The following is a 21,407-nucleotide window of genomic DNA, read 5'->3' as shown; positions in this document are numbered from 1 at the left end:
TTCGAACTAAATGCTTTTTGAACAAATGTTCAAAATTAAACTCTCATCCACATCTGGTAAAATGTTAAACAATTAAAACAGGTACTGTAGTTTGCAAAGGAGAAAATTTCTTTCAAAGGTAACTTTTTCCCCTACTTGATGGAATCTAATAAAATTTTCCCCCAAGATAAAAAAACTCTCATGTCACATCACAGGTAACAAGTCCTTGTTAATTTCTTTCTGCGATAGCTCTATTTCATTTCTATAACTCTGAGTTAACAAAACAAAAGTTAGGTAATATGGCAGTTTTTCCAGCTTTTGATGATTGTGTACAGCTCTGTGCACTGCTTCAGGCATATGAAAACACCTGACCTTCCATAAGCCAGCTCGTTGACTTCCTCATACACAAAAGTTGAGGTTCTAAACCCCATTTAGTGGAGGGCTGGTGGTTCAGAGTCAGCAACACTTGGCCAAATCAGCCCCCTTACCTTAGCTGAAGTGATAGCTTCTTCATCAAGAAGTTCTAACGTTCTTTCAAAGTCATCATCACTGTGCATCTCAACATCATCGATTTCCACAGGAACACTAGCCTCCTTTCCTTCATCCTAAATAAATATATTAATTTCAACTTATCTCAAGGTTGTGTGTGGGGGGGGGGGCGGTGAACGTAGAAGGTGGTAGGTGGTAATTCATAAATTCATTTTAAAGTTAATGAAAACTGTTTTATTACATACACAAAGTAGTAATTATTTAAATGTGTTGTAGCCAGTTTTTATTTTATTTTTGCTTTCTACATTCTACTTTCTGCATTCTATTTAACCAGTCTACCCTAACAAAATTTTTGAAATCATGCAGTTTTCCCTTAGAGCTGAGCGGTTTTCTCTTTAAACTTGACAACAATATCAGGATTCCTGATTATGAATGCAGATCTATTTTTACCCCAAAATGGCAGACACAGGCCCCTTCCATTCGCCTTTAGAAAGACCCTATGTTATTCTTGTTATCCGTAATATTTTTCAAAACTTACTCCTTTTTATCAGAAAATTTAAAGAAACTTAAATCACATTTGAAACACTGTCCAAGAGAGGTAACTCAAGACTTCTTGAAAAGTAATACCTTTTCTGGTTTTCTTTCAACATGTGTAATCTTTCGCTCAACTCTATGCACTGATGACTTTCCAAAGAAATCTGTCGCAGACACCTCTTTTTTAACCTCAGTTTTCGTGGGTTCAGCGTTGGGTTTTACCTTCTTCTGGGGACTGGGACTCGCCAGGAAGTTATCAAGGAAAGTCTTCTTTGGTTTAACCTCCTCTTCTGTATATTCACCTACAAGTACAGGGGGCTTTTAGCAGTTTTAATCACACAACTTAAATAATACAGAAAAAATCGTGAAAAATCATACAGCCATGTCGATTCAATTTTGATCTTTAGTGCCAAGAAAATTAGCTGTAACTATATGCAATCTCAGGAACAAGAGAGTCCTTGACAGACTTCTGGAATGTTGGGAAAAATGGCTGGACATTCGGTCTGGTAATGTCTAGAAATCTGCTGGACCAAAAAACAATTAACGGGACCGAAAATGAACTTGTAATGCAGAACCAAAAGAAGCCGCAGTAGACTACCATTTTAGTATGTTGTTTTACAAGCTAGGCATGAATCTTTGCCATTTATCATTTATATTAAGATAGAACGTCTTCATTTCGTATTCATTTTTGCTTTCTGTACGTTCGGCAGGCGTGTTTTTTCATTGATTTCTGGATCATGCACTGGTATTTTTTTGATGACGAGATTTTGTGTGAGCTGTTGCTGTTCTCGGGATACAATAAATGCCGGTCAGTTGGACCACATCTGGATGAAATGGCGGACCGCATCAAAATTTTGCGGTCATGTCCGTCGGCCAGAAATCTGCCTCGGTATTATTACACCCAGTTTTGTTTATATGAAAATAAATGCTTTTTTCTTTTCAATCAAACTGTACAGTGAATGTAAATGATTTCAGTATTTCTCACACATATAACTACAAGAATTATTATACTGTGAAATCATTTTTATTCATGTAGGACGAATTTTCGCGTATTTCGTGCTAGGACCGATGCGCGAATTAAGACCGCGCTATTATTATTTTTTTATTATATTTTTTCCTTTCTAAAATTGTAAATGCGTGAATTAAAGCCCGCGTGAAACAGTCCTTCACGTTTGCGCGAAATTTCATGCCAGCGAATTTAAATGATTTCACAGTAGTACATACCAGCGCCTCCTATGTGTACCACTGTTTGTTTCTTTCTGGATTTCTTCTGTTTCTTGTCTTTTGGTAAAGGGTCTTCATCAGAATCTATCAAAACACACTGCATTTAATGATTTATAAACATGTAACAATGTACAGTCAATGGAGCAGTATTTGTACTTGCCAGAGAAATTTAGAACTTGTTCAGGTACAAGTACTGTATCAATATTAAAATGATCCCAAACCTCAACAATACCCAACCTCATGGTATCTACTGTACATTACTCTAAAGACCAACATTACCAAACCTGAAATACCAACATTACCCTTTATACACATATCAACATATATATTAACTGTTACCCTGCTAAATTTCTAAAATGGACTTGTCCATTGTGCAGTACCACTTATTATTCAAAGGGGTGTTCACTGAAAATTTATGGACTGAATAGCAAACAGTGCAGACCCTGACCAGCCCGCGTTGACGACATCAGACATGCAGGCTTATCTTGGTCTGCACTGATCGTAAAGGCAAAGTCTCTTGCTGCTAGCACCAAGGTAAATCAACATTTGTCATGTTTGTACAAGTGATATCAACATTATTAACAATACCAGAGTCCAGAAGTTTCTGTATCTTCTTTCCTTTTTTCTTCATGTTTTTAGTTTTCTTGACAACCATATCATCATCTTCATCATCATCATCAATCTTCACATCGAAGTCTTCATCACTTGAGACCTAACATACAAATCATAAAACTATTCAGAGTCTATCTTAACAATCCAAGTTTGCATCGCTTGGCAATGACAAATCCTATTTTGACATAAATACATGCACAACAATGAAACTAAGTGTGCAAAACACTTAACATGGATCTTGAACAATTTTCACAGGGTACAGATCAATAGGCATATACATGTTCATCTTTTAAATATTCATATTTAAAGCCCTGCTCCGCAGCTATTCAAATTCTAAACATTGTATGTATGCAACCCATGATTACAATAGGTAACAGTTAACGGCCATGCGCCACACTTGAGCAAAACCACTGGTATTTTATATAGAATTTTATATAAAATAGACTACTTTGACAGGCATCACTGTTCATAGTCAGGATTTTCATGCTTTTTCAGTGACAATTTATGGTTAACAAGTAGGGCTGGAGCAGGTCTTTAAGGCAATTTTATTGATAATAAATTATTCATTGCAAGCTGCTTTCTATCTTTTTTGTATAGATCTATAATTTATGCATATAAAAACTATATAGCATATAAAAATTATATAGCAGTTTGTTTCAACCAAAATTACATTTTTAGTCACATTAATTTTATAATTAAACAAAAAGAAAAAAAATTGCAAAGTCTTCCCCTCATAAATATATATAAAGAAACATATGCCCAAAAAACGATTTTTGTACAAAGACACTGAACTCGAAACAGAACACTTTGGGCCTTTAACCTTACCTTAAAATCAATATCTCAAGATAATGAACGGAAAATTGGCTTTGTACAAACAGCCACTGTGACCATAAACTTTTGAGTTTGACCTACTGACCTCAAATCCACAGGATTCATCAACTGTCCATGAGCTATGTGCCTGCCATGTTAAATGAGCATAGATGTGAACAGAAAGTTAACAGTCTGCTTACAGATGAGAAGGACCAGTCCAATAACATATGTCCCTTCGGGCATATGAAAATCAGTCTAGAGTTTTAATTAAATTTTTTACCTGTTTCTTTCTCTTCTTCCCTCTCTTCTTCTCTGTGGCAGCCTCGTCATCAACTTCATCTTTCTCTGATAAATTTTTATCCACATTCTTCCCTTTCTCCTTCTTATCCTTCTTGGGTTTTTCTTGCAACGAATCATCATCTATTTCAATAACTTCGTTTTCTTCAACTACTTTTTCTTTATTCTTCTCTCTACTTTTCCCTTTATGTCTACTATCACTTTTGTCTTTACTTCTATCCCTACTCTTGCTTTCCTTTTTCTTTTTCGCATCTTTGTCATTCTTTTTATTTCCATTTATGTCACTGTTTTCAGTTTTAAGTTTATTTGAGACAGTTATATCTTCTTTATGTTTTTCTTTTCCGTTCTTGATCTTTGTCAGACCAGAGTCAGTGTCTTTACCTGGTTTCTGAGTTGAAGCTGCCCCGCTCTTCTTCGCACCTCCAGGTGAAAAGAAACTCCTTATATCCTACAAATTAAAACAAGAGCTGTCAGTGGACAGCGTGCTCGACTATTCTCAGTGCTTGATAGTATAATATAAGCAATGAGTAAAACTATAACATTACAATAAGCATATTCTAAGTTGAAAGGGGGCCATAATTCAGTCAAACTGCTTGATAGAGTTGCCTCCTCCTTTTTAACAGACTGGGGTCATGATGGTAAAGAAGTATGCAAAATATCAAAACAATATCTAAATGGACTTTGAAAATATTTGGGGTAGTACGCAAACTTTAACATTTATTCTAAGTCGAAAAGGGGACATAATTCAGTCAAAATGCTTGATAGAGTTGCCTCCTCCTTTTTACAGACTGGGGTCATGATGGTAAACAAGTATGCAAAATATCAAAGCAATATCTCAATGGACTTTGAAAATATTTGGGGTGGTACGCAAACTTTAACATTTGTGTGACGCTCACGCCGGGGCGAGTAGGATAGCTCCCCTATTCTTCGAATAGTCAAGCTAAAAAACCAAACCTTTAACATCTGTAATAACTTTAGTGTGATGGGAACTACTTCTAACCTTTGCTTTTTTGCAAAGCACTTTTTACCCAAAATAATTTGTTTATAACAAACTTGGTGTGCAGATGTTGATAGCTTTCACTGAGACACAATTATTGGCTTGAATTGTGTAAAGACTCAGCTGAATTGGGTATGCTAAGACACATTCAGGGATTTCCCTTGGCTTTTCCAGATGGGGGTGTCTTTTGAGTGTCTCCAATTATATTTAATAAAATTTTTGCGAACAGTAAAGCAAATTTATCTGAACAACATGAAGGATACAATATTACATATATAAGTTGACCTGTATTTATTTTTATTCATGCTACTGGTATAACCCTGATAATTACCTTTTTATATGGTTCATGTCATCTCAAAATTCCAAGCCTTAGGTAGGTAAATCTTAATGCTGTAGCCATTTACTAGATTTTGTCATAGGGTGAGGGTGTTCAAAACTTGTAATACTAGGACTGTGGTCTGTCATCAGCAGAAAGTTTGTTCAACGTTACAGTTTTGATACACAGTAGCTGCGATACATAACTTTATTTCAGTAGCGAGCCATACAAAATTATTTATCCATTTGTGTAAAAACTTTCTTTTTTACAAGTTTCCCTTGGAATTAGTTTCAACTTCATCAGACTGGCCTAGGCTATTATTATTTGAATCGTTTCTCGCATTATTATTTACGTCTGTGGAGAATTTATTACCAAACTAGAGCTGCTTTTGAGAAAAGCAAATGTCTCCCACAACTGTCTAATCATCTAAACAGCAAGACTAGTCAGTCTTTATATACTGTTTACTCACTAATTCAAGGGCCAGAACTCCAAAATGCCTGGACCGATTTGGCTCATTATCGAACTTGTCCGAGGTCTTATGGTCAAACACATTTTGTTCAAATTTGGTGAAGATCGGATGAGAAATGTTCGACTTAGAGTGCGGACAAGAGTAAAAAGGCCGATTTTTTTGGTAATTCAAGGGCCGTAACTCCAAAATGCCTGAACCGATTTGGCTAGTTATCAAATCTGGCCAAGGACTTATGGTCAAACACATTTTGTTCAAATTTGGTGAAGATCGGATGAGAAATGTTTGACTTAAGAGTGCGGACAAGAGTAAAAAGGCCGAATTTTGGTAATTCAAGGGCCATAGCTCCAATATGCCTGGACTGATTTGGCTAGTTATCAAACTTGGCCGAGGTCTGATTGTCAAACACATTTTGTTCAAGTCTGGTGAAGATTGGATGAGAAGTGTTTGACTTAGAGTGCTGACAAAAGTAACAAAAGGTTCATGATGACCCTGGATTGCTCACCTGAGTAATATGAGCTATATGTTTCAAATGTCAAACTGATGATAAAATATTAAGAAAGTCAGTAGGTCACATTCATGGTCAATGAAATTCAGTTTTACGATTTGTGTGCAAAACTGTGTATGTCATCAAAATTTCAAGGCTGTATATTAAAAAACAAGAAAGTAGGTCAGTAGGTCAAGGTCACAGTCAAGTGACATCATATTACTTGGGGTCATCAGGTAATTATAATCAAACAGTCTTGGAAATAGGATCAGATGATATGACATTCATACCCAAAATTTTCGTAACACGACAACTGATGCTTCCAGATGCGCAAACATTTATAATTTTTACACTATCCCGGCCTCTGCAGAACACTTAATAACCGATTGCCATTTAAACAGTATCGCTACGCGTCTGAAAGATCGTGCAAACATTTGCAATAATCAGTAAACGTGGGGAGCCTTACTGGCAACATGAGATTCTGTATGAGCTGAATTTTTTTTTGTTACTGCACAGGAGCCTGAAATTCTATCCAAAAGCCACGAAAAGCCTGTATATGAAAAAAGACCCCCCTTCTATATAATAAAAAACACCAGGAATGAAACGCATTCACACCCCACCCACCACGAGAGAACAAGAAAATTTCAAAGTAACTTAGCAGAGCGAGTGTTCTCGGATGGCGTAATTATTTATAGGCAACTAAAATATATGCGGGACTGTGCTTACTGGTCGCTTCACCGTATTAACTAACACGAAATCAACGATTTCAACAACATTTCATTCATCGTCCAAACCATTGCATGACGTCACACCTTCATGTATATTTCTGCGCCGGAGAGAATACAAAATAATTTCAAGAACCAGGTAAAAAATATCCGTAAATGGCATGTTTTATTATCAATATTTCTTTCAATAAATATTACATCTTTGAATTTTTTTAACCATTAAATAATTGAAGAATTAGGCATATCATGTTGGAAAAAACCCATTATGGGAACTAACTCTAGCACTGACAAAAGAGGGGAAGTAACTGAACCATTGACGGAAGCAGCGCATAGCAGAAAAAAAGAATATCATGGCTGCTCAGCTACGCTTGGTGATACGGAATGAGTTTTATGATATCAAATATTACTTGTATTGTAAATGACAAATGACATTGTTTACATGATGCTGTTCTGTTCTAAATTGTGTACGGATCGGACCGGATACTGGCATAAAAATTTACACAAAAGCATTATAACTCCGGTGCAGAAATATACATGAAGGTGCGACGTCACGCAATGGTTTGGACGATGAACGAAATGTTGTTGAAATCGTTGATTTCATGTTACTTAATACTGTGAAGCGACCAGTAAGCACAGTCCCGCATATATTTTAGTTGCCTTTAGATAATTACGACACCCGAGAACACAGGTGGCAGTAACGTACCTAGGATACAGTATGGGTCCATGAGGCATATGCCCTTAAATTTACTACAATTATAATGTTTTCTTAGGAAAAAAATGACAAAAAGCCATTTTGAAAAAAATTTTGCTCCTGTGACAATGAGCCATGAGAAAGGTGATCAAGAACAGTTTGACATGTGCATTGCTTCCAGGTCCGTATTTTTTTTTCAAAATAATATTTCCTTATCAATGGTTGGCCGCCTTTTCGGCAAAAGATTAATCTTTCAGAAAAACCTTACTTCAAAACCCAGTTCCAAACCGTTTACGCATCACGAGCGAGCAACGGCATACGAAACAATAGTGATTTCTCCACCCGAATAAATCCCACACATTTTTCGCACCGAAGTCTCCCCCGTAAAACAAATCAAGTACACCATGTCAGTTAAAAATAGCACTGCAAGCAGTCAGAATAGGCTAAATGTAAACTAACAAGACTAAAAATAAGGTTCAATTCTACTTAATTACTTACCAGTTGTTATTTATTTGAATTTGGTAAATAATCCTCGTGAGCCATCGCTGCTTGTTTATATTCGGATACTCTTTGGATTTTATCGCTACGTTTGAAATACGTAAACTGTCTCCGCCAATGAAAAAGTTCTTTACAACCACCGTCTTGTCAACGGTAATCATGGCAGGCGAAGGTAATTTCCGAAAGCGAAAATGTTAAATAGCGAATTTGTAAGTAACAAAGTAGGATTGAACCTAGTTTTCGGTCTTGTTATTTTGTGTTTAGTCTGTTATGAACGGTTATTACGTTATTTTAAACTCGCACTGTGAGCTTGATGTGTTTTAGGGGGGAGACTTCGATGCAAAAAATGTGTGGGATTTATTCGGGTGGAGAAATCACTATCGTTTCGTATGCCGTTGCTCGCTCGTGATGCGTAAACGGTTTGGAACTGGGTTTTGAAGTAAGGTTTTTCTGAAAGATTAATCTTTTGCCGAAAAGGCGGCCAACCATTGATAAGGAAATATTTTTTTGAAAAAAAATACGGACCTGGAAGCAATGCACGTGTCAAACTGTTCTTGATCACCTTTCTCATGGCTCATTGTCACAGGAGCAAAATTTTTTTCAAAATGGCTTTTTGTCATTTTTTCCTAAGAAAACATTATAATTGTAGTAAATTTAAGTGCATATGGCTCATGGATCCATTACTGTATCCTAGGTACGTTACTGCCACCTGTGCCCGAGAACACTCGCACTGCTTACTTTGAATTTTTTTTGTTTTCTCGTGGTGGGTGGGGTGGGGTGTGAATGCATTTCATTCCTTGTGTTTTTTATTATATATAGAAGGGGGTCTTTTTTCATATACAGACTTTTCGTGGCTTTTGGATAAAATTTCAGGCTCCTGTGGTTACTGAAGCTAATTTTCACACAACGTTTCATCAGTCGTCGTCAATAAAAGGCGATCAAGAAAATGAAGTACTTTTTTATTTATCTAGGTAAATAACATATACTTTAGCATGCTCCTACCATGATATCAATTTATAGATGTACTTGACACAGTTGCTATCGGTCAAATTTTGCAAAAATTGCAGTTTGTGTACATTTCGCGCCAAATAACGTAATGCGCATGCGTTGATGGTTGTACATAAAGCCTGTTCCCATTTTTGTTTCCCGTACCGTGTGCCGGTCTTTTGGCACTTCAAGGTGACTGTAGAGTGTAATAATGCAATTAATCCCCAACAAACTTGCACTTCTACGTGATATAAAACAAGATAAGATAAGTTTTATTTTGAGTTGGCAAGACATAAAACGATACAACATAAGCTTCGTATGAGAGTTTAAACCATTAAAAAAGACACTGAATAAAATCAGCACATTTAGTACATAGTTTATATCAAAGAGCTATAAAATAATGTATTTTATACTTCTTTGTTTATTTCAATTACTGCAGAATAGTCTGAACAATTCATAATACTAAATGACAAGAATTTAAAGCAGCATGCCCCCAGATCGTTCGACAACAGAAAAAATAAATTTTCTTTAGATATCTTGAAAAAAATGCTATATTTCTTAAGAAGGCTTTAAAACTTAATTACTGACAAACTTTATGTTACGGAAACACATGAGAATGTGCTGTTTTTACTACTTTTTACGATGAAAATCGAAAAGCGTTTGTCACGCTTTTACTCCAGGTAAACTGTCTCTATTATAAATATCGAGATCTATATTTTGAAGTCATTATTCACTATTTCAGCTATAGCGCTAGTGGTTACGACGACGGGAAAATGCCTTTAGGCCCTATTGCCGCGGCGGTCCGGGATTCGATTCCCGACGCGGTCATATTTTTTTCTTGATTTGGAACTTTTAAAATATTTTAGAAACAAAAATTTATGTTCATAATATGACCAAACTTCAATTTGAAAGAAAGATTATTTTTTAGCCAAATCTGGAGGCCTGCTGCTTTAAACTTTAGTAAATTTATGAATAAAGATACAATGAGGACATGTGAATACAGTGTGGTAATGTTGATCTATACGGACTAGGTTATTTACACTGCCATGTAACTCTTGAAAATGTTGGAATTAAGTTTGAGGTTTGGTGCACCACATTGATCTGAAATGGATAATCAAATAAGTATGAAAGGATGACCTTTTGTTCAAAACACGCACATTTTTTAATAATCTGTCATTCTGTGTATTGCATAGAATCTGAATAAGCCCTTCAAACATAACGGGGTAAAATAGAAAAAGTGGAAACTCCACAGGTCACTCAACGCGACAAAAACGAAAACTCGGTTTGATTGAGCCTGTTCACGGACGGAAGTGGAAATGCATGCTACCGTCGTAAGTCGTGAGATCCAGACAAAGACGTAAACATTTCTGTACCTGACTTTAAAGAAAATAGGAACCATTAATGAGAACAACAAATTGTTTGTTTGTCTGTAGAACGCTCTATCATAATTTCTTGATAAAATCTTGCAGAATTCAAATTGAAGACCTATAATTATCATTCTGATAGCATTTTCATCATGAAATAAAGACATTTCAGAATCCACGATGAAAACATAGCTCACAGATCATCCCTTTGGTTGGGGTTTCAGTTTTAATAGATTTCACAATGTATTTGCTGAACTGAAAATATAATTTCTTGCACCAAAATGACTCAAAACCTTTCTTTTTAAACACAATGTTTTTATGAAAATGTAAATATGGACATTTACATTAAAAGGGGTTTTTGTGTGAGCTGCAGCCTTTGAAAATTCCCTGATTGTATTTAGTGTAAGAGGGAAAGCTATTTATACGTTTATGTCTTTCCATTAGCAGTAATTACATGACTAAAACGTGCATGTTAGAAAGCCTATGTATAGACATAGACATTTTCAAAGTCTGCAAATACACAATACATGTTTGATGATTATAATATTATTCACATATACACACAACATGCAATGTAATGTGAAATGTTATATTTCAAATGTATGAATTTCATTTTTCAAAATATGTAAACGTAACTTTGTTTATATAGATATATTCGAATTGTTTTCATTTCATCTTATTTCGATAAATTTCGAAATTAGCAACTGTGTTATATAAAAACAAAAAAGTTGAAGCTCCACAGGTCGCTCAACACGACAAAAATGAAACTGTTGCAAGCTCGGTTTGATTGAGTCTGTTCATGGACTGTAGTGGAAATGCATGCTACCGTCCACGCCCTCTAGCTCCGGGTTTCGCAGAACTCAACATTTGCACATGTTTCATCTTCAAAAATTCAATTTAGAGACATCCGCAGATGTGTTCATACGGCAGTGCACATGGAACCTTCAATGATGCACTAGAGTGTAACTGAACCATGAAAAGCGGCGTATGGTCTCCCATTGGCCTTGTCCAATGCCTTTGATTCGGAGCGGAAGGAACAGTAAATTTGTGTGTTATTGTTTTCGGCAAAATGCTGTGAGGTTGTTAACCCATTACCTCTTTTTGTTCATTCCTCTAAAGCATATTGCTGAAGCAAGAAATATTATCATTACACTGAGGAACTTGCAAACATAGATCTATCCATACTTAAGCTTTTTTAACAGCACAAACTTTGGGGGATTACTGGTGGATATTACACACAAACTATAATTTTACATCTGACGAACCAATGTGATGTACATAATAATGGACAACAACACACAACATACTAGTAGTAAAAAGTTTATATAAAAGAAGCCAAGCCGCGAGATAATCTACTCTATTGCAACGGACATATATAACAAGAAACTAACGCTAACAAATCATAAACCACATATCGAGATTCAGAACGACTCCACAAATAGCGGTGGAATGTACTTGTAGGCAATTGTAACTAACGGATTACCTGATACTTCTGTCAACAAATCGGCGGCTTTAATAGTACTTGTGGAAAAGTATACGCTAGTCCATGGCGTTTACTTGTAGAAATGTGTAGATGATTGAGTAATAAACATCTATCTACAAGTCGGTGGCATTTACACGTATAAATGCATAGATGACTGAGTACGTGATGACTTGAATAGGTGAAGTATATGCGCGCTGGGGAAAATATTTCATGATGGACCTGTGAATTCTTTACTTATGGGTGAAACAGGTCTCATAAGCGTAAATACGACTAGCTTCTACTGATTATAAAACATACCGTACGATTTGTTGTGAATTAACTGTTGTTGTACTTTTTGTAATTCAACCGCTACCCTTGTTTAAGAGCAACATTTAAAAAACACGTTTTTTCATCCTCAAGTAATAAGTAAGTAGACTCGCCCAGTGTAATCAATAACCCACAATTGACCGACCCCTCTGGTACGGTATCAAGACGCATAATCTAACTCTATACATAGAGCGCCTACTTCACCCGATTTACATTCGGAACATTTTCACGCGTTTCGGGCTTTATCGTATGTTTAACATGGGATTTTTGAACCGTCCAAAGATGTTGGAAATGTTTGTCTCATTGTTTATTTTTTTTAATAAAAATGTTACTGCTTTCATTGTCTACCACTTTTTTCCACCCTTGCCTGAAAAAACAGTAATGAGTTTGTACACTGTTCAGACAATTGTGCTCTGTTGAAATTTAACCAAACACAAGTTTACCTGCATAAACAGAAAGCATGATATCTTGAACGTATGTCACTATACCTGTCCAGTACTGAACATTATGGTAAACGCTTCTTTCCTGCACAAATGACAATTTCGCAACTTCTGTCCGGTTTGTACAAATTTCTGGCCGCGATAAACCATTTGACTTGTTGTAGAAACAGAATTGTATACCTCTTTCCCACAACAGGGCAAGGATAGCGGAATACGTAATACATCTGTAAATAAGGTATGTAAGTTATTTATTTATTTTGTTAGATTAACGTGTCACCGACACAATTATAGGTCATATGGCGACTTTCCAGCTTTGATGGTGGAGAAAGACACCATGTGCAGCTTTGTGCATTATTTCACCACAAGCGGATACCCAGGTAGAACCACCGACCTTCCGTAAGCCAGCTGAACGGCTTCTTCACATGAAGAATTCAACGCCCCGAGTGAGGCTCGAACCCACATCGATGAGGGGCAAGTGATTTGAAATCAGCGACCTTAAACTTTCGACCATGGAGGCCCCTGGTATATAAGTTAAGACGTTATCATGAGAATTAATGACAATGTATGGAATACCATACGCATGCCACAATAATAACACAATTTCAATAAGTGCTATTTGGACACACAGTTAGTTCAAACTGCAATTGTATACAAGTTTACATAATATTTCCATTAAACTCAAAAGTGAATTCAGTGACGCCGCTCCGGGAAAACACCACGATTATAAAACCTTACTTCAGATCCCGCCATTTTCCCCGTTTATAAACAAACAGTTAAAAAATTATGTGTTTTAAGTTATGACCTTTTATCAAAAACCTCTTATTTTCCGAATGATGATAAAATTTCAATGAACTGATTCACTTTAATCAATAAAGGCAAGTTCCGTTTATTTCTATTTGATCACCCATTATAGGTCTCTTTTGGGGACTAATTTGCTCACAGATTGCAAATATTCGCTCAAATAGTTTTTTCATAACAGATAAATCAACATGACCATAAGCAACAACAAGGGTTGTTACAAAAAAGACCTTTTTATCTCTGTCAAACGCCGGTTATAGTGAAAAGATATTGTAGGCATTAACAATCTTTGTGTAACTTTTCCACAATAATATCTCTGGTAGGTGAAACGCACACACTATTACACATAACAGGTTCAGCTTCATTTTATTATAAAAAGCTAAAATAGCCAGTTCAGTCATATATACGGGACAGGACGCGAAGTGAATACCATCCTGATAAAAATGGCGATGATAAGGTTAAAGAACTCACATAAGTGTACATTTTTTAAATGTACTGTGTCTACTTGTAGTAGAGAGCACAATGCCCAACTTTATAGTGCTGACTCACTGGAATATCACGACGTACACATTTGACATGATACCCACCCAGTCACGTTATACTGACAACGGGCTGACCAGTCCTAGTACTATCCACTTAATGCTGAGCACCAAACGAGGAAGCTATTAGTACCATCTTTTACGTCTTTGGTATGACGCGGCCAGCGATCAAACCTCCCTCACTCAAAGTGTGCGCTGTACAGCTAGGCTACCGAGGCGGTGATCATAGAAATGATGATCATTTGAAAGATGTACGATAGTCTGGGTAACTTTTTAACATCACCCGTACAATTAATTTTAATTGTTTAATGTGCTGAGTAAAACTAATCCCATTAAGTATAGTTTAAAAGTGCGTATTAAACACATAAATCGTCTGACACATAAAGCGTCTGATCTGTTCTTTTCTTTCCTTTAGTAATTCTTACTAGTCGGGAAATTGATGTGATCAAATAGATTCATTGTTATTTGTAACCCTTTAACAGCCTTAATTGTATAATGCGCCGAGTAATTCCAATCCCATTAAGCATTGTTCAAAAAACAAATATTAAACAGATCCGTTCTTACTGTTTTCCTCAATATTTATTATTGGTATGGAAATTATTGTGATCAAATAGAAGCATGGCCCTTTGATCGAAGAAATAGAACCAATCTATAGAAGCTAGTCTCGGTAGAATTGCCGAAGGGTTTTTAAAAATCTCACATGTAAAAAGATTTCATATACATGTAATTATACGTAATCAGCAGATGTGAAAGTTTATAAGAAATACTTTTAATGTAAAAGCACATATTTCCGTCGGGTCCAAATTTCGCGATTTGAAATTTTGACTACGTTTGCGAAGTTTAATGTTTGCGAAATTGTAAAAATGGTATCCTACTTGAATTAGCAATATACTAATGGTAAATATTTACGCGAGGATTTGTTTTTGCGAGATGTAGGACCTCGCGAATTTAGCGAAAATTAAACCCTCGCGAAAATTTCTGATCTTACAGTAAATCGTTTGTGTCCAAATCAAGAGGACCAAATCCGTTCTATATCACTCACCTGAATAACACAAAACACGAAAGGTGTTGCATGAAAAAATATTTCAACGGAAGGAAAACAAATATACACCATATGGCATCCATGGCAGAAAAACTTAACATATGAGATAGAAAAAGTACAAAGAGCTGCAGCCAGATATGTTATGAATGTTTACTCATACCAAAGTAGCGTAACATCAATGCTTGAAACTCTTAAATGGCAGACATTAGAACAGAGAACACATGCATCCTTAATAATGTTGTACAAAATATCACACAACCTCGTCTCTGTAGATTATAACCACCTGACAGTCTCTAGAAATTTAAACTTTATCATTCCCCAGCACGATCAGATACTGGAACGCCTTGCCTTATAACATCAAGGACAGTGTGAATCTTCAGTGCTTCACATCTGACCGAGACTCGTATATGTACTAATGTCATCATCCTGTTTTTATTTTTAACAAAGCTGTATATATTACTGCTCTTACTCTCTTAACACATGCATATCATGTATCATGTAACATAGCAACATGTTTTTAACAACTGCCCCGACCTCCCAGTTATTATCAGAAATTGATTGTTGGGAGTATCCCCGTAGATGCATACCCTGACTAAGTTGAATGAGGATCAAATTAAGCATTAATGTTGATATATCTCTATTTCTTTGATTTGACCTAGTGTCTACATCTAGGTAAAATTTATGTTTCATATCAGGCTAAGATCTCAAACAGAAAAACATTCTGATCTAGTCTATAACCTACAAACGGTCCATTTTTGAACTGGACCTAGATTTTTTCTATACTTCAGACTAAGTTTCATGTAGATCATGTAAAAACAGAAAATGTGGTCTTTAGAAAAATAACATGGTTTGATTTCATTAAATTTGAACTAGACAGCTGGTTGTCGATCAAGATAAATGAGTCTACAACTTGACATGTATATTTTGTGAAGGTTTACTGTTAGACTATACTTGATGTTAATCAGATAGGAAATAATGTATATAGATAATTAGCTAAGTTTTTCTATAATTTGACCAAGTGACCAAGTTCTTAACCCATTTTACTGAATTTAGATTTCATAAAGGTACAAGGTCTTACAATGCTGTTCAAGTGAATTATCTGTTGACCCAGTCTGACTAACGTACATCTCCTATTACGCTACGCATAGTGTCTGAGAACGACCTATTCATAGCCTCGTTCTGACGACCCTTTCGCTAGCCTATCAGAGCTTGACTTACAACATTTTGCAAATCTACCTGTAGCCTTGACATTTGATATTTACAATTCTTATGTCGTAATGTGTCAGATAGCCGGTTAGCTCAGTCGGTAGGCCACTTGCTTTGTATGCGAGGGGTCCCGGGTTGGAATGACTGCACATTTGTCTTACTCTTTGACATTCGAACAAGTCGTCTGAATGGTTAAAATAAAAACAGCAATACTAGAAATCCAAAATATACAGAAGACGTATGTGAATGGGTCGTTCTCAGATCTCGTTTAGAAGATCAAGTACTTAAGTCAGATTGCTGTTGACCACACATGGCCAGTTGGAAAGGCAAGCACACATATTTCTGATCAGGGTCTATGTAGATCAGTATGAAAACCAGTCTTCAGGAGTGTTAAAACTTTCGTCCGAGATGATCTTGTTCAACAAACTGGCTGCTTGACTAAGCTTTTTCATCCTAAATAAGTAAATTTCGATCTGACCTAAATAATGCTCTCAATTGTACCGTTGATCTTTTAAGAAATGAGGTATTTAGTATGACATAGAATTCAGATCACGATGACTAACCTTGCTCAGGTGAGCTTAAAACGATGAATAGAATTAAACCGGGAAGCTGTTAGAAAAAAAATAATCAAAGAGCTATAATGGTATTATTTAAAAGCATTGCCAAGTTTCTGTTGGCATTTCCGTCGTGAAGTTGCTCTGTAATAGGAAAATATTTCACGGGAGAAATATGGACGTCAAGGAAAACGAAACTTTAGACGATTATGAGAATTCGACCTCCTTTTCAGGGAGCAACAGCTATGATTTTGTAATTTACACTTGGCCAGAACTTTACAAAATTATAGATGAGATAAACAGAAAATATGTTCTGTTTGTTGTTCTTCTAGTATCAGTAGTGGGGAATTCACTTAGCGTTCTTGTTCTAAGCAGCAAAAAGAACAGAAATAATTCTACAGCCGTGTATCTCCTGAGCCTTGCAGCTTCGGATCTAACAATAACGTGTTTCATGTTTCTTCATTGGTTAGATATATTTGGACTTTTGTACATATCTACATTAGCGTGCCGACTGCATTTTATCCTATTTGATGTTGGATTATACACGAATTCATGGGCCATGTGCTTGATTTCAGCCGAAAGAGCTATAAGTGTATGGAGACCACACAAAGTTAAAATATTCTGTACAACCAATCTTGCACGTGGCATGACCATTGGCATGTGGCTACTTTTTGTGAGTGTGTTCAGCCTTTATACCCAGATCGTGATCGCTCAGCGAAATTATTTTGGAGAAATTAAATGTGTTATTCTTCAAGAGAACTTTCCTATTGTGGACGCTCATGATATTGTTAATGTATTTGTTCAATTTTTAATTCCGTTTGTGCTTATACTGTGCTCCACAGTTTTGATTCTTGTCATTCTGTACCAGAAATCTTTGACAAAATCCAAATCTGTCGTCCAAAAAAATCTGTTAGTGACCAAAAATCTTTTACTGATCAATTTTGCGTTCATAATTTTTGTTACACCGACAATGGTAGTGGAAGCCCTTGATACGTACCAACAGCGGCAGGCAAGCAATACGTATGAGCAATTTCTGAAAAATGCCTTCTTCATTTTTATATTTAGGACACTGAGAGTAATTAACAGTGGAGTGAACTTTTTCATTTACTTTTTCAACGGAACTCGGTTCAGAGAAGACACTTTAAACCTTTTTAAGTTCAGGTCCTGCCGGGCTGGAACTTAAACCTCTTGGAACGTCGTTATTCCAACTGGATATTTATGCTTGTTTTGTCTATTACTAGCAACTTAAATCCATTTTGAGGCCTCCGTATTTAATGAAGTATTTTCAATGGTTTTATAAAATTATACTTGTTAAATCAGTCTTGAATTTTCTTGAAATATTTTTTGAAATTAATCAATTAATCATTTTCGTTTTATCTTTCCTTTTGAATGTTAAATTTTATAAGATGTTAATTACGTGATTTTTTGTCTTTTTTTTAAAAAAAGTTAAATTTTAAAAGATTATGCGAACGGTTATAAAATTTGATCGATGGGGAATCAGTTTCTTTTTTTACAATGCAAGAGAAAATTAATGTTAGAGCATGTTGCAGCAGAATGTCACAAAATCGTCATGAAAATATTTGATATATTTTAAGGGAGTTAGTCCAGAAATAATACGGACTATATTGTAGGAATGTAAATAAAAGTCACGAAGGTTTTTTGTTTTTTTTTGGAATTTGAAAATTATTTGACCGTTCTCTGTTACTTTTACTAGACCATGAAATGAATTCTGATGTAAATATAATAAAGTCAATATGCAAGATAGTAGAAGTAAGAGCAGCAGTAGCAACAACAACAACAACAACAACAGCAGTTGTAGTATAAAATTATCATTATTTCCTTTATTATTCTAAATAATTTTTGCCTGATTTTTTTTAAGTTTTATAATATTACATATGACAGTGTTTGAATATTGCGGTGCCTTAAAATGTTTTAATATCCCTTTTTACTTTCTTCAATGGTCATATATAATTTTTGCTTTGTGTGGTTATTTTTATGTTATAGTTTTTCTCTAATTGTTTTTATCTTATTTATATTTTTGTATTTTAAGGTTTTTAATGTTGTCATGTTTCCTTTGGTCCATTCAATTTTTCTGTATTCAGAAGCTCCGCTTGATGGCACGAGAGGTGTTAAACACTTCCATTACCTCTAAAATATGAACAGCTTTAGTCAAACCGAATCTTCTATTATTTTACCTGTCAACATGCTTTCAAAAGGATTTCTACATAAATTTGAAAAGTTAATTAAAAGTGAACTTATACTACATGTATAAACAGTTTACTTAATTCGAAATTTAGACGATGCATGTACATATACACATTTCAAATTACAAAGAAAAACTGTTAATATTTTTTATGCTTATTGTGTCAAGAAGACTATAGGCACTAACAACTGGGTAAACATTTTAGCCTTATTTTGTTTCAAGAGAAAAGATTTTCAAAACAAAATCGTACAGTCATCTCTTTACGATTACGATTTGATATTATTGCAGGTAATGACACGCACACACAATAATTAATGATGTCATAGGTACGTTTCGTTACGGAAACTGTGTAATATGTATGTCATCTAAACTGTTATTAAAACATTGTGGGCAAACATTCTACTTGAGTAATAATTTTGCAACAGTATGATTTTAGAATTAAATATTAGTGAGGTAACATATGCTGATTACAATTCTATGACACTAAATAAAATAAACTACCAAAGGATCAACACGTTTGTATTTGTTCTTTGTTTAATCAAACTGAATAACACATTATGTTTTGACTCAGTGTTGCTATTCTTTTCGTGTCCTATTTTTCTTTAAATAGGCTTTAACGTCGCATCGACAACACTATAGGTCACATGACAGCTTTTCAGCTTTGATGGTGATATAGGAAGATTCCTGCGTGCGTTATTTCATCACGGGCTGACACCTAGGTAGAACCACCGACCTTCCGTAAGCCAGCTGGATGGCTTCCTAACATGACGAATTCAACACCCTGAGTGAGGCTCGAACCCAAAAATCCACGAGGGACAAGTGATTCAAGGTCAGCGACCTTAACCGCTCGCCCATGGAGAAGCCCCCTTTTACACAATATAGCATGGCATGATAAATATTCTACTTATTGGCAAATATTAATTTTGTACATGACATTTTTTTTCTATTATATACACTGTTTCAAATTACAATTTGTGACCTTTACTACATTTACATAAACAAATAATAGGCTTGCATCTGTTGGAGGAAAATTATGTGGAATCTAAAGGAATGATGGAAGTGATTGATATCCTTGATTGATATAAACAATTCTTCACGCAATTGGTCCTAAAAAATATCTCACCAACAGTACACAAGGAAGGTATAGATTTTGATATTTCCCATTAGCATTTTTGACTATAAAAATGATAAAACATATCTTCCTACTTTTAAACGTTACTGCTACCATCCTGGTAGTCTAATACTAGTGTCAACATATGTAACTTATATCAGGAAGAGAAAAGAAATTTACGGAAAAAACATAACATATTTAGTGAATTAACAGTACCGGTCAGTAATACAACGAGACTTTCGAGGAAAATAACAATAATAGCAGGTTACCGTTCTGTTTTCTGTCCCCAAAACAATTAGGAAAGATGATTAATGTCTAAAATACTGATGCTAATGTATTATTAATGTTTATTATTATTGCCAGCCAATCAGTATTAATGTTTAATGTCAAAGCTATTATTGGCATTGAGGGTTGACTATGACGGTTTATTCTATACCTATTTTATCTATCCAATCGCAAACGTTCATTTGCAACACGTGACCGTACAATATATTACGGTATTTGGATGCACGTGAGTACAAAAATCCTGTATTTTCTGTATTTGGACGCACGCGCGTACAAACAAATCCTGTATTTTCTGTATTTGGACGGTTCAACAGTCCCATGTTAAACATACGATAAAGCCCGAAACGCGTGAAAATGTTCCGGATGTAAATGGGATGAAGTAGGCGCTCTATGTACAGAGTTTGATTATGCGTCTTGAAATCTGGATTTACTTTGAGTTTTTGTTTTGTTTACAACACACAAAAACGATTCAAGGGATAACAATGCTATTTGATTTAGATATTAAAACGTTCGTTAATAATCAAAAACTTAAAAATACTGTAAAAAGGATCATCAGATGTTGGAATATTTGAAAAGTCGATAAAAGAAGCCGTTCCGGACGAAACCTAGAAATTGGTTTCAGCTCCGACTGTCTGATTAGCTACCTCAGCAGTTTTTATTTAACGGTTAAGAAACAAAATGGAGAAGATTATGAATGGCAGCGGACGGGCGGTCAGCATCCAAAACATGTCTGCTCTATAATTCAGTTTTCGTCGGATCTTCACCAAACTTGCTGACAATGTTTGTGGGCATTACATCTCGGCCAATTTCGATAACAAGCCAAATTGTACCAGGCACGCTTTGATTATAGTCCTTGAATTACTCGAAAAACGCTCTTTTAAATCGAACAGCTTTCATCCGATCTTCACCAAACTTGCTGACAAGGTTTGTGGGCATAGTATCTCAGCCAAGTATTATTGCCACC

The 21,407-nt window shown here is 35.5% G+C and overlaps 1 protein-coding gene across 1 annotated transcript in view; it reads right to left on the bottom strand.

Annotated features, from left to right (window-relative positions):
* The window catches only part of LOC128549584 (replication factor C subunit 1-like), a 35,021-nt gene extending 25,784 nt beyond the window's left edge, over window positions 1-9,237 (bottom strand). The window contains exons 1-6 of the mRNA XM_053526584.1: window positions 9,128-9,237; window positions 3,929-4,393; window positions 2,815-2,938; window positions 2,227-2,310; window positions 1,096-1,304; window positions 468-584 (exon numbers count right to left, since the gene is read on the bottom strand). Coding sequence (XP_053382559.1) covers window positions 468-584; window positions 1,096-1,304; window positions 2,227-2,310; window positions 2,815-2,938; window positions 3,929-4,393; window positions 9,128-9,130 — 1,002 coding nt within the window. The 5' untranslated portion in view covers window positions 9,131-9,237. The remainder of the gene's footprint in view (window positions 1-467; window positions 585-1,095; window positions 1,305-2,226; window positions 2,311-2,814; window positions 2,939-3,928; window positions 4,394-9,127) is intronic.
* Between the last annotated feature and the right edge of the window lie 12,170 nt (window positions 9,238-21,407).

Source organism: Mercenaria mercenaria, chromosome 16 (assembly GCF_021730395.1).
Source record: "Mercenaria mercenaria strain notata chromosome 16, MADL_Memer_1, whole genome shotgun sequence".
Classification (NCBI taxonomy): Eukaryota; Metazoa; Mollusca; class Bivalvia; order Venerida; family Veneridae; genus Mercenaria; species Mercenaria mercenaria.
This window is presented reverse-complemented; position numbering and strand designations above follow the sequence as displayed.